The sequence below is a fragment of the Panthera uncia genome, chromosome F1 (genome assembly GCF_023721935.1).
Source record: "Panthera uncia isolate 11264 chromosome F1, Puncia_PCG_1.0, whole genome shotgun sequence".
Classification (NCBI taxonomy): domain Eukaryota; kingdom Metazoa; phylum Chordata; class Mammalia; order Carnivora; family Felidae; genus Panthera; species Panthera uncia.
Genome location: NC_064813.1, coordinates 24362712 through 24377062, shown reverse-complemented (window position 1 = coordinate 24377062; position 14351 = coordinate 24362712). Strand labels below are relative to the sequence as shown.

General features: G+C 39.6%; 1 protein-coding gene across 1 annotated transcript in view; it reads left to right on the top strand.

Moving 5' to 3' along the window:
* Positions 1-14351, top strand: part of LAMC1 (laminin subunit gamma 1) — a 128018-nt gene that overhangs the window by 107793 nt on the left and 5874 nt on the right. The window contains exons 18-26 of the mRNA XM_049634117.1: positions 757-913; positions 5012-5217; positions 5647-5726; positions 7287-7424; positions 8159-8303; positions 10073-10222; positions 10480-10594; positions 11814-12013; positions 13118-13276. Coding sequence (XP_049490074.1) covers positions 757-913; positions 5012-5217; positions 5647-5726; positions 7287-7424; positions 8159-8303; positions 10073-10222; positions 10480-10594; positions 11814-12013; positions 13118-13276 — 1350 coding nt within the window. The remainder of the gene's footprint in view (positions 1-756; positions 914-5011; positions 5218-5646; positions 5727-7286; positions 7425-8158; positions 8304-10072; positions 10223-10479; positions 10595-11813; positions 12014-13117; positions 13277-14351) is intronic.

Below are 14351 nucleotides of genomic sequence, written 5' to 3'. Positions count from 1 at the left end.
TTTAAGGTGAGATCTGAAGAATAAGAGGGAATAAGCTGAATGAGAAGTGACAGGTAGGCTGTTCCAGGCAGAGGGAATATGGGATACACAGGCCTCAAACGTGGAGGTTGTCTGGGGCTCCTGAACGAGGAGGGCTGGTTTGTGAGAAGACGGGAGAGGTTGGTGGACATAGCTCATGTTGCACCATGTCAACCTTAGATTTTACTCCAGATCCAGGGAGAATGCACTGAAGGGTTTTAAGCTAGGAAATCCAATTCATATTTTAAGAAGAACACGCTGTTATGTGAAGAATGATGGTCAGGAGTGGAGTAGAAAGGGAAGCCTGGATTGAATTGGATAAGTATGTGTGTTTGGGGGCAAGGACAGGGAAAGTAAGGTAGCTGGAGGCATTGGTTATTGAGATGGAGATGACTCAGGGAGAGCAGATTTAAGAGAAGAAAATCAAGAGTATAGTTTTGGATGTTGAATTGAGAGATACCTATCAGAGAGCCAAGTGGAGGTATCAGAAAAGTAATTTAAAACCTAAGAGAGAGGTCAGAACTGGAGAATCATCCACATGTAGTGTTTAACGTCAAAGGAATAGACTTGATAGTTTCTCTCTGGAAGCCAGAACAATAAAGAAAAACCACCTGTGTTACCTGTTCAAAAGTGGACATAGGTGGAGTGTGTAGACTTGCGTGTGTATAGAGTGCCCCTTGATGATTGTTCCTGCAGGAAGTCCAGCTGGGTTCTCTGTATGTTCTTCATCATGTGCAGGTTGCTGATCATCGAATGAAACTCCAGGAATTAGAGAATCTCATAGCAAACCTTGGAACTGGGGAAGAGGTGGTGACAGATCAAGCCTTTGAGGACAGGCTAAAGGAAGCAGAGAGAGAAGTTATGGACCTCCTTCGAGAGGCCCAGGATGTCAAAGGTATACATGTTTAAACAGTGGGTAACTTCTGCCAGATAGCCCAATCTTTAGACGTGGCTCCTAGTTCAAGGTTAGTTAGTACAGCTTTACAAAATTCTCGATTTCTTAAACTATTTGTAGAATATGAATTTTTTCAAACCATCTGTGAAAATACAAGAACTTGTCAACTTAATGTTTTTGGATACAGCAAGTGAAAAGAGTTCTCCCAACACATCAGAAACATTAGATGTTAAATTTAACATTAAATTTTAACATTAGATGTTAAAATTCTAAAGGTTTTATAAATCTATTCTATTACAAAGTGTTTTAAAACAGTTTTTAAAAATCATGAAAGGTATGCATTTTGGGTGTACATTATTTTAAGTAGAAAATTTGAACTTGGATTTTTTCTGTTATTCTAGTGAGTCAGAATTTATTTTATGCACTGCTTTATTTCCTTAGGACCCTCATAAGGAAAAAGTGTAGTCTTCAAGTATTGACTGTTCTGTTTAATAAGTGAACAAATGTTCTAATGACATCGTGTAAAGTACATTTTATACTGTGGTGTATTTAATGTCCTTTGCAATTATGTCACTTCTCTGTACATTATCTGTACCATATTATGATGAGATAAGCTGATTATGTCAGCTTATCTGATCATAAGCAGAGAAGGAGTTGGTTTAAGATTTAGAAAACTATTTCAAAATACTTTATTGACTTTAAAGGAACTTGAGTTTTTAAAACTTTGAAAGTAAGAAAAAGTTATTTTAAAATATTTACTTTTAAAATCACTTTAGGGGCACCTGGGTGGCTCAGTGGGTTAAGCATCTGACTTCAGCTCAGGTCATGATCTCACAGTCTGTGAGTTTTTGCCCCGCGTCAGGCTCTATGCTGACAGCTCAGAGCCTGGAGCCTGCTTCGGACTCTGTGTCTCCCTCTCTCTGTGCCCCTCCCCTGCTCATGCTCTGTCTCTCTCTGTCTCAAAAATAATAAATAAAAACATTTAAAAAAAATCACTTTAATGTTTTTAAAAAATTTTTTAATGTTAATTTTTGAGAGAGACAGAGCACAAGCTGGGGAGGGACAGAGGGAGGGGGGACACAGAATCCAAAGCAGTCTCCAGGCTCTGAGCTGTCAGCACAGAGCCCAATGCAGGGCTCGAACCCAGAATCACGAGATCATGACCTGAGCTGCAGTTGGACGCTCAACTGACTGAGCCACCCAGGCACCCTTGTTTTATTTTTATTTCATACTCTGAATTAAGCTTTTTTTCTAAATTTGGACAAATGCTTTTCTACATTTACTGAGTGCCTATAGTATACCAGGCATTGTGCTAAACACCAGTTAATGAAAACATGAACAAGATACTGCTCTTTCTATCAAAGTGTTCCCCATCTGGCTAAGGTCACTTTTGTCTAGAGCATCCCATCGTTGAGGTACAGGTGTTCACAGATACTCATAGTAAATGTGCATTAACATTAGTACATTTGGAACCACAGTGATTGACCTCTTCATTGAGTTTATGAATCTACCCATTTGGAGTTAGAGAATCTTCCTATCAGAGTACAGGTCAACAGAAACTAAATATAGTCCTTATTTCTTATTGTAGATATCCCTAATGTATATAATTTTGATTTTATAAAATTAATGAGGAAGGAAGTAATTTGGATGCATCTGGTTTGGGCCAGTTTGTTGAATTTTTATATGAGAGTCCAGAAATCGTTCTATAAGGTAAATTTTTAGAAATTTAAAAATAAGAAGTTGAGGCGTCTGGGTGGCTCAGTCCATTAAGCATCCAACTCTTGGTCTCAGCTCGGGTCAAGACCTTGCAGTTCATGAGTTCAGGCCCCGTGTTGGGCTCTGTACTGACAGTGTGGAGCCTGCTTGGGATTTTCTCTCTCTCTCTCTCTCTCTCTCTCTCTCTCTCTCTCTCTCTCTGCCCTGCTTCTGTTCATGCTTGCATACTCTCTCTCACTCTCTCTCAAAAAAAAAAAAAAAAAAAAGAGGTCAATAGTTTGTTAACTTTAGTTGTGTTTTGTGGTGTTGGTACATTTTAAGTGTTAAACATAGAATAAGAAGAACTTAAATGTTTCCTGTTGTGTTTATTCCTGTTCTTTGCGTTTTTAGTATGTTCATTTGTTGGCAAAACCTTTTGGCACACATTTTTCCTGTAATGTATTCTCTTGAAACAACAAATTCCCATTGAAGAATACTGCCATACTCATTGAAGAACTGAATGCAGAGTTATCATTAACTGTTGATCAGTCCATTGGAGAGCTGGGGTGCCAACACCAGGAGCACATGGGAGCAGTCAAGAGGCAAGAAAGGGGGGTCAGCCAGCATTGATCGCATCTTAGTGCAGCCCCAGCTAGGTCTAGCTTCCTCTGGCCTTGACTGCCTCCTTTCCTCTATTAGAGCAGACAATCCCATTGGACAGAAGCTTTGACAGAAGCCATGGCCATCATGCCTCCCCGTGAACCACTTGCAAGGCAGGAACATAATGGGCTGCTGCTTCCCGGGGCTTGGGTAGCACCATAGCCGGGCTAGGGTTAAAGTCTGCTCCCACTAAGGCTTGGTTTCATGGAGTTCCTGGCTGACCTTTCTTACTTAGGTTCAAACTAGCCAAGAATAAGAATATCTTCACAATGATTTATCCTTTCAGACCATCCCTGAGTGTTTATTTGTAGTTTAAACTTGTGTTTATTCTGCAGCTTTAAAAGGAGATTATATGGTGCAACTAGGTTTTGCAATTTGAAGGCATTTGAAGTGATCCTACCAGTTGCATTATCTATTCCCTTTTCAGTTACTGTTGTTTCTCTCAAGCTGGCCAGAGAGATTGGTATCTGTTACATTCCTGAATGTCTAAAGGGAAGGGGCTTTTATAACTTCATTGGCTGCTTGTGCTTCCTAAGTCTAAATGATTTTCTGTGATTTCGACACTTTGTCTTTTGTTGTTTTCTTAAAAATCTTCAGATTATTAAAGAAGTGGTTGATCATTCAAGCAGGGTCACTGTCTATAGTTAGGCAAGAGTTTTGCACCACACCAACTGTGCATGAGTATTTGGTGACCCTGACTACGTGGTTGCTGTTTTCCAAACCTGTATTCATCTTTATTGATCTTAACCGTGACCTCTCCTCTTTTTCACATTCCTTGGAAAATTTAGATGCCAACTCTGAACATCATGTTGAAATAAGAACTGGTCAATTTTGCGTAGGACTTATGTATACTAATATGTGTGTTAATATAATGTGTATTAATATAATCTTAGGACACGTGCGAGTTTTGACAGTGCCAATCATATTTGCATGGGCTTATATTTATCTTTTGATTTATTAGGACATAGGTATGAGATTTAGGCTGAATGGGCACAATTAAAAAACAATTTGAAGAACTCTTCAAAAGCAGAAATCAGTATGAAAGAAATGACATGGGTATTCCAAGGGGTGGGAGGTGGCAGCAAGTCTGTATTTAGTTTAAAATACAAAATGAACCTATTTTTTAATTTTTTTAATGTTTATTTATTTATTTTGAGAAAAAGCAAGTTGGGGTAGAGGCAGAGAGAGAAGGTCCAAAGCAGGCTCTTCACGGTCAGCATAGAGCCCTTGAGCCGAAATCAAGAGTTGGATGCTTAACCAACTGAGCTACCTGGGCGCCCCTAAAATACAAAATGAATTTAATCGGCCACACTTCAACATCTGTTTTGAACCTGGTTTTTTCCTAGTTTAGAAAAATGTCTAGCACTCAGAGCTGGTAGTGCTTTTAATATTTTATTTTTATGATTAAATCTGGCATGTGCTGGAATATCAAACTTTCCTTTGTCAGACATTTCTTGGGTGTCTCCTTTTTGCTAATCACTGTGTAAGACTGGGAATGAGTAAGAAAGAGAAGCTCACAGTCAGTGGAACCGACAGACACACAGTTGGAGACAGTGTTATAAATGCAACAGTGGAGGTACAACTGGGCACACAGTAAAGACTGACCAGTCCTGCCGATGGGCTTAGGAAAAGCTTATCGGAAAGATCTGTGTTTGGAAGAATAAGGTTTTGCCTCAGCTTTCATGTAAGATACGTCCCCTGCTTCAGATAATTTATGGACTTTCTTCTGCGCTGCCATTGCAGATATAGACCAGAATTTGATAGATCGCCTCCAGAGATTGAATAATACCTTATCCAGCCAAATTAGCCGTTTACAGAATATCCGGAATACCATTGAAGAGACTGGAAACTTGGCTGAGCAAGCACGTGCCAGGGTAGAAAGCACTGAGCAGTTGATTGAAATTGCATCCCGAGAACTTGAGAAAGCAAAGATTGCTGTTGCCAATGTGGTGAGTGATTGGGAAGGTCTGAGGTTGGGTTGTAGGAGTCCCCTGGTAATTTGTAGCAAGTCTGTTACTGTCTGTTGAATGCTTCAGTTAAATTGACTTATGTCTTTTCGTCATGGACCAAGAAAGCCACATTGCTCATAGTTGTCATTAAATAGTTATCACGAACTGGATAAAAACCAAAGGACATCTGGGTCATTTCTCTAGCTTTGTTCCTTCTATAGCACTAGGCAATTTAGACTTCCCTTATCCTTTGATGAAAACAAATAGTAATCTGTAGCCAAGGAGGCTAATAATAAGTAAAGATCTTTTAATTAATGAGACATTCTTTCTGCTAAATAGTACTGATACAAATTTGGTTTTGACACTTGCTTTATTAAATTTAAATAATTCAGTCCTTTGAGATTAGTGCTTTATTTATTTCCTTTTCAGTCAATCACTCAACCAGAGTCTACTGGGGACCCAAACAACATGACTCTTTTGGCAGAAGAGGCACGAAAGCTTGCTGAACGGTAACCTCCAGATCCCTGTGTTTTCATGGTTAAGCTAGAACTTTCCTTACAGTGTGTACTTATTGTCCCTCCTTTACCCACACACACTTTTCACATATCCCACTTTGGCAAAGTTTGCTCTCTTTTCTGAAATGTCATCGGCTATGTGTACTCTTTCCTTTGAAATTAGAATATTTACTTTGAATATTTGAATATGATGCTTTGGAGGGAAATTGTATTTGCACTTCTCAAAGAAAACCATAAAATTTTTAGATGTCTAATTTCAGAACCTTTAAGTTGATAATAAGCTCAGTTGAATTTGTTTTTTTTAATTTTTAAGGTTAATTTTTAACAAAAATGCTTAACTCTCATATTTTAAGAGACATTTACTAACACATAGTACATTTGAAAATCAGCCCAAGAAAACAGACTATTTCATTCCTGATTTTTTTAAGGTTTTTTTTTTTTTTAATTATTATTAAGTGTAAGGTAGTTTCGTAGGAAAACTGTAAGTCATAGGAGAGTATTAAATTGAAAAAAAAAAAGCTGTTAAACAAGTTGCTAGAATGTAAGCTTATTCACTGCTGAAGTTCCAGTGCCTAACACAATGTCTAGGATATAGTAAGTGCTCAATAAATGTTGAATGCATTGCACACCAGCTCGCAGACCTCATGGTGCTTAAGTAAGCCCAGCGTTAGAATTTTAACCTCATTGTTCAAAGCGATTACTTCAGCTTCTTGCTTTAACATGTGCTCTTTCTATTCTTTGTAAATGTAAATGTGTGAGCTGAGTAATTTCATTCGTGGAACATTCATGGTTTCATAGCTAGATTTTGTGATTAAAAGATGACAGCTGAAAACATATGGAAAACTCCTAAGATAATTAGGTCTTGAAGATAAAATAATTTGGTGTATTTCATACAGGAATTTTGAAAGAAAGCTTATCATACCAAAAAAAAGAATGACCACATATGGCAGTATGACACTGTAATAGAAATTTTAGAGCTGACAAAATCTTAATGACTTACCCAGCTAAAATTCGCATTATTTGGCTGGATTCCCTGGTGACATGTTTCTTTCCATTGAGTGTTGGGTGGCTTTTCCTGGTCAGTGATTAGGTTGCCTGTGCAAAATCTGAATAGTCGAAGCTGTTTCAGGACTATGTAGTAACTGAACCAGAGTAAGGCTTAAACATTAGATCTGAGGTTTGTGCTTATGACTAGATGAATGAGTCCTTGCTAGGATATATGGTTTTATAGATAAATTATTCTTAAATAATTATACTTAGAAGTCATTTTTTGAAGAAATATAAACATTTGCCTCTATAAACTTTATAGGAAAATATTGCTTGGAAAATAACCTCTGGGAAAATACCATTTTCTCAGATTGTTGAATGTTATTGTAAACTTAGCCCCATTGAAATGATTGCAAAATTCCAAATTTATAAGATTTTTCCAGTATTTATAGAGCTCTGCCCACGTTGGCATTTGTATATATAGTAAGGTAAGCATTACCTAAATTCTCTTCTTTCTCGATTAAATAGTTCTGTTTCATGGTTCCTTTTTTCTTTTATGTTATCCAGCCATAAACAAGAAGCTGATGATATTGTAAGAGTGGCAAAGACAGCTAATGAGACATCAACTGAGGCATATGATCTGCTTCTGAGAACACTGGCAGGAGAGAATCAAACAACACTGGAGATTGAGGAGCTTAATAGAAAGTGAGTGTCATTTAAAAGTGGCTTCTGGCCCTTCAGTTGTTGCAAGCAGCACCATTTCCATGAAAAATGAAATGCTGATGCATTCGGGGCATGCATTCAGGCAGTAAGATTCCTTTTGTTAATCATGCTTTTGAAATGGTGCAGTAATTAGAGCGGGGATATAGAGCTACAGAGATTTTATTTGATCTAATTCCTGTAACTACAGAGAAAGGTAACAAGACTAGCCATGATACTTAAAATTCTGCAAAAGTGAAAAAAGAAGAGAGGAAATATCATAAAGTAGAGAAAATACACTTGAGATACAAATGTTTAAAAGGTATCCGAAATAAGAAACTATGTGGTAAACCATATGGTATAAATAGAAGTGATGAGATGAAATATAAATTTAAGCTATGTTGGTTTTAAAGAATAGCATTTGCTTGTGGCGCCTGGGTGGCTCAGTCAGTTAAGCATCCGACTCTTGATTTCAGCTCAGGTCATGATCTCAGAGTTTGTGAGAGTGCACTGAGAGGGCAGAACCTGCTTGGGATTCTCTCTCCCTCTCTCTCTGCCCTTTCCCTGCGCGCACGCGCACACACACACACACTCAAAATAAATAAATGAACTTAAAAATAGCATTTTCTTTAAAGTTGTAGAAATTCTATTGCAGTGATTTGAACTGGAATGAATGCAGTTAACATTAAGATGCCAGAAGCAACTCAGTTTTTCACTCAGTCACATCTTTTGTTCCTTAGGTACGAACAAGCAAAGAACATCTCACAGGATCTGGAGAAGCAAGCCGCCCGAGTGCATGAAGAGGCCAAAAGGGCTGGAGATAAAGCGGTGGAGATCTATGCCAGCGTTGCCCAGCTGACGCCTGTGGACTCAGAAGCACTGGAGGTACGGGGTGGACAACCTGTATGCACAGGGATTTGGTTGTCACCGCCATCACCCTCCACAGCACGCACCCTTGCCTCCCAGACACACGCACACCGCACGCACCCCTCACAGTCTGGGTGAAGGCTATTCTGACTGCTCTGTGATTTTCATGGGTACCTTCCTCCTCTGTCCTCCAACTAACTCAGTGGCAGTATCGGGTTCTGTTTTAGATATGTTAACAGAACTTACCGAGATAAAGAATCCCATGATTGAGGCGCCTGGGTGGCTCAGTCAGCTGAGATTCTGACTCTTGGTTGCAGCTCAGGTCATGATCTCAGGGTCGTGGGATGGAGCCCTCTGTCGGGCTCTGTGCAAAGCATAGAGCCTGCTTAAGATTCTGCACCGCCCCCCCCCCCACCCCGCCCCTCTCCCCTGCTCGCACTCTTGCTTGCTCACGGTCTCTAAAAAACAAAACAAAAACAAAAAAACCTGTGATTATAAAGATTAAACATCAAAGACTCTTTAGTGATATTAATCACTCCTAAATCTTTAATATAAATCCAACTTATTATATATTTGTATTTATTAGAGCCAGTACACCAGGAGTGTTACTCCCAGGTACTGTCTGCTTGAGAACAAGAGAGAAATTGAAGAAAATGGTTTAAATGAAAGAACTCTTACCAGGATGCTGTTGGGCAGGTGAAATATTTGGGGATTGGTAGTATTGCATCTGTGCTCCAGTCATGAGTCCTGTTCCCAGGTTCTGTATAAATTATATATATCTATGTTATATACACTTGAAATTTATTAAGTTTCACTTCTTACATCTGAGGTGTTGTTGATTTTTTACCATAAAGGTTTAGCTAGGTCTCTTCAGACATGTATATACTGTATGATCTCACATATTTGAAATTTGAGAATAGGCAAAACTAATCTATGATAAAAACCAGACCAGTGGCAGCTGCATTGTTGAAAAGGGAGGTATGGAAATTAACTGGAAAGAGATACAAGGGAGTTTCCTGGTGTGGAAATATTCTATATCTTGATTGGGGAGTTGGTTACACAGGGAAATATATTTGTCAAAGTTCATTGCAGTAAGTGTTGTGCCTTTCACTGTGTCTAAAGTATACATCCGTTTTTGGAAAAAAGGTCCAAAAAATCTTGACCTATGCTGCTCTTTTAAAAATATCTGTTGAGTCTCTCTGCCCCTCCCCTGCTCACACTCTGTCTCTCTCTCTCAAAAATAAATAAACATTAAAAAAATTTTAAAGGGTGCCTCAGTCGGTTGAGGGTCCAACTTCGGCTCAGGTCATGATCTCACGGTTCGTGGGTTTGAGCCCCGCGTCGGGCTCTGTGCTCAGAGCCTGGAGCCTGCTGAGGATTCTGTGTGTGTGTGTGTGTGTGTGTGTGTGTGTGTGTGTGTGTGTCTCAAAAATAAATAAACATGAAAAAAATTGGGGGCGCCTGGGCGGCTCAGTCGGTTGAGCATCTGACTCCGGCTCAGGTCATGATCTCACGGTTTGTGAGTTTGAGCCCCGTATTGGGCTCTGTGCTGACAGCTCAGAGCCTAGAGCCTGCTTCAGATTCTGCATCCCCCCACCCCACCCCACTCCCGTATCTCTCCGCCCCACCTCTGCTTGTGCTCTCACTCTTTCAAAAATGAATAAACATTAAAAAAATTTTTTTTTAAATATCTATTGAGTCTTAAGTGTTACAGAGTTACTAAGGCTAGGTTTTCATCAGCTTCATTGTTTTGTCTAAAATGTCACAATCTTACTTGCTTTTCACAGAATGAGGCAAATAAAATAAAGAAGGAAGCTGAGGATCTGGACCATCTGATTGACCAGAAGTTAAAAGATTATGAGGACCTCAGAGAGGACATGAGAGGGAAGGAACTGGAAGTCAAGAAGCTTCTGGAGAAAGGAAAGATCGAACAGCAGGTTGGTTTGATTTGCAGGTTGCTTCCTGTCTTGAGGCAAAATTTGAAACCGAGCACGCAGAAGCTGTGTCTGCGATGTTACCTCAGGGCCCAGGTCAGCGAGCCCGAGGGTGTTCGGAGGAAAGTCTGTGGGGCACCCAGGGCTAGCTGCTGTAGGCGGGCAGGTGTCGGGGTGGTAGCTTGGAGGTGCCTGGTCATTAGGAGAAAAAAGGGCTTTACCCTGGAGGGTTCGTCCCCTGATCTGCCATGTGTTTGTAGACTGCTGACCAGCTCCTAGCCCGAGCAGATGCAGCCAAGGCTGTTGCCGAAGAAGCTGCTAAAAAGGGACGAAATACCTTACAAGAAGCCAACGACATCCTCAGCAACCTGAGAGGTAGGAGCAGGTCACATAATTGGGTAAATGTCTATGCTTTCTTCACTAGGGCGATTTCCGTTTTGTTTTTTTTTACCATGAGATTCTTGGAACATCTACAATATGAAAGATAATAGTATAATAAACCCCATAAATCCTTCATCTAGATTCAACAGTTAGGATTTTAACTATACCTACCTCATCCCCCAGCATCCACCCTAGTTTTTTTATGCTGAAGTATTTCAAAGAAAAATCTCAGAGCTCATGTCATTTTACCCCTTTATACCCCAGTGTGGGGGACAAAAAAAAAGGAAATTTTCTGATGTTAGAATAATTCATGTTATCAAGATATGCCTATTTAGCTGGCTCATGTTGGTAAATAGAGATGATTTTTAATTTTCTCTGCCAAGTGCATCTCAGTGTTTTTATCTTCTTTCCTCACCCAAGATAAAAAACACATGTGCTCAGTTCACAGTATAGTGCTGGACTTGCCTCTGATAAACTAGCCCATAGGTTCTATAAATATGGAAGCTTTACCAGATAATGGTTGAGGGCGCCTGGTGGCTCAGGTGGTTAAGGGTCTGACTTCGGCTCAGGTCATGATCTCATGCTTTGTGAGTTTGAGCCCTGCATTGGGCTCTGTGCTGACAGCTCAGGGCCTGGAGCCTGCTTCAGATTCTGTGACTCCCTCTCTCCCTGTGCGTCCCCTGATTGCATGCATGCTTACTCTCTGTCAAAAATAAACAAACATTAAAAAAAAAAATAAAAAACCAAGATAATGGTGGAGTATATTGGCTCTGGTGTCAGTGGGATTGAGTTAGAATCCCTGATCCCCCTCTTATTTCTGTGAACCCTTGGGGGAAATTATCTACCTCTTTAATCCTCAGTTCTCATGTACAAAAATGACACAGTGCCTGCATCACAGACACACCAAAAAGCTCTTAACTCCGTAGCTAAGACGTAGGAAACACTAAATAAACTACAGCCTTTAACATTGGTTGCAGTGGTCGTAATGGCATACTCAGTGCTTTGGATGAAAATAAACTTTCCAGAAACATGTTCATTCACAAGAATCTGAAGCCTTGTGCTCTGTTCTTCTCAAGGCTGCCCATGCTGGTTTTCATTTTTCTCTCCTGGCTTTCATTGTTCATAAAACAAATTCCAGTTGCAGCTCCCTGAAAGGTTCCCTTTTGGCTTGTTGAGAGTTCAGTTCAAATGTGTTCCTTGAACTTGATTTTAGATTTTGACAGGCGTGTGAACGATAACAAGACAGCTGCAGAGGAGGCTCTAAGGAGAATTCCTGCCATCAACCAGACCATAATTGAAGCCAATGAAAAGACGAGGGAGGCACAGCTGGCCCTGGGCAATGCCGCTGCGGATGCCACTGAAGCCAAGAGCAAGGCCCACGAGGCCGAGAGGATCGCCAGTGCTGTCCAAAGGGTGCGTGCTTCCCCCTTCTCCCAGACGCTCTTTGCTCATGTACTTCTCTAGTCATCTTCCAGGTTCTGTCCAGACCCCTAGAAGCCTAGCAGGCTTCTTCCTTGAATTCAGTAAAATCACCTTAAACTATCCTTATTCATTTTTTACTAGGCAGTAGAATAGGTACATACATTGACTGAAGAGGGAGAGTCAGAATCATTGAAATCATCGAAAGAGCCCTTTAACATTTCTTCTGTTGTCTCACTGGCAGGGTCTGTATTGTGAGTGGGGGATGGCTCCTGGACCCACAGAGCCCCTTCCACACAAATGTCAGACTCTTCTCAAACACAGTTCTTTGACATGGACAGCTGAAATTTTTTTCAGCCTTATGTAGAGTGCCAAGTCCGTCCAACTCCGAGGCCCCTCTTCCAGACGGATGTTGTATCTGAGCCCCTCCTATTAGCTTCCACTGCCAGGATTCCTTCTACTCATTGTAAAGAATAATCTCTTTAAGCTGCCTCTTCCCTACTTAACGGTTAATCTGTTTGTTTTATTTAAAAGAGAGACTGGAACAGATTCTAAAATTATGTGTTTGAGAATCATATACTTTTTTTTAGTTTGCTTAGAATAGTTGGTTTGGGGATTAATTACATTTTATAAAATATTCCTATTTCGGGATCATGGTCTTTTTGTACATTGTGATGAATTGCCAAGTAGAACAAGGCTACATTTGCATTAAAAATGCATAATGTGAAAGTGTCTAATCCATGTGATGTGGAGGAGAATGTACACCGTGTAAATGTTTTATCATTTGCTAGCCATGTGACCTCAACTAACAATGGAAATAACAGAACAGGAAGTATTAAGGATAAATGAGAGGGTGCAAACAGAAGTATTTTATAAATTGTAAAATGCTATTATGTTAGGTGGTAAGGCTAGCTTTTCTTTCATTCCTGTTATTTGGAACCCAAATAAATGATAGCGTAACTCAACATATAATTTACTGCTCTGTTCTTTCTGGATTGTATTTTTGATCCATTTTACAGATTATTAAAGGTGTGGGAGCATACTTTAGAAAAAGGAAAGCTTTTTTTTTTTTTCATTAGTTATTTATTTTATGCCTAGAATGCTACCAGCACCAAGGCAGAAGCTGAAAAGACATTTGCAGAAGTTACAGACCTGGATAACGAGGTGAACGATATGTTGAAACAACTACAGGAAGCAGAAAAGGAGCTGAAGAGAAAACAAGATGATGCTGACCAGGATATGATGATGGCAGGGATGGTAAGCAGTTTGTTTTGGCCTATTTGCTTCTGGAAGAAAGTGAAGGGTGATCAATAAATAAGATCCCCATCTTGTTAAGAAATGTCTCTTTCATATTGACTTGTGTTTCTCATTGCATTTGGGGGCCATGAATTGGCCTAGTAGCTGACATAGAAGACAAAGAATTTGGACCCCCTGCCAGGTTGTTGCACAATTGTCCTGTCCCCAAGCTTCTCTCAACTAAAAGCAAAACATTCTTTTACACATTTGAAGCTTTAGGACATTAAAAATTACATATTTATCTTTTTGGAGGGATGCTTAATTGATGGTATAAAATCAAAAGGAGTACAACAAAAAGTTGATGTCCTTCCTACTCTTGTTACCCCAGCAACTTGCTTTCTAGGGGCAAAGACCAGTTTCTCATGTTTCATTTTTAAAGATGACAAAACATACCAAACTTACTTCCGGTTTAATTTTTTTTTTTTTTTTAACCTTTTGTGATGTTGTTGGTAACAAAATTAACTTATTGAATGCATGGCCTAATGAAGAACGAGAGTCCGTTTTTCTATTTTATGCTATATGTTGCTTTCAAAAGACTTTGATGGAGTCACAATAGAAAGAACTTTTCAGTTCAGTCGGATTACAATCACAGGAATGATACACATGAATGTGTTTAATTGTGCACTTTCAGTGCAAGCAAGGGACCTTTCTTCCACTTTTGAAAAACAGACTTTCTACTCTGGCTCATTTTCACCTTGGGACAGAAAGGAGAACTATGATCCTGTTTATCTAGGCAAAGAAGACTCTAGGGAAGTGATATCAGGAAGCATCCCTTTGCAAATACCTAATTTTATTGTGCTTTTTGGGTTTTGTTTTGGACTGCCTTAATTTTCTGTAGCAAAGTTTATGCCTGAAATGGAAATTACTATATAGTAAAAAAAATATCTGTTTCTCAGATGTGCTGAGCATCTCTAGATTTCATTTTTAATGTGGTTGTAGAACATTAGAGTTAGAGACTGGTGAAAGAAGGAAAAGGATATATTCTTAATGAGCTTCAAAGGAAGGGTATGGATTCAATTCAAAGGGTGGAAGTGGA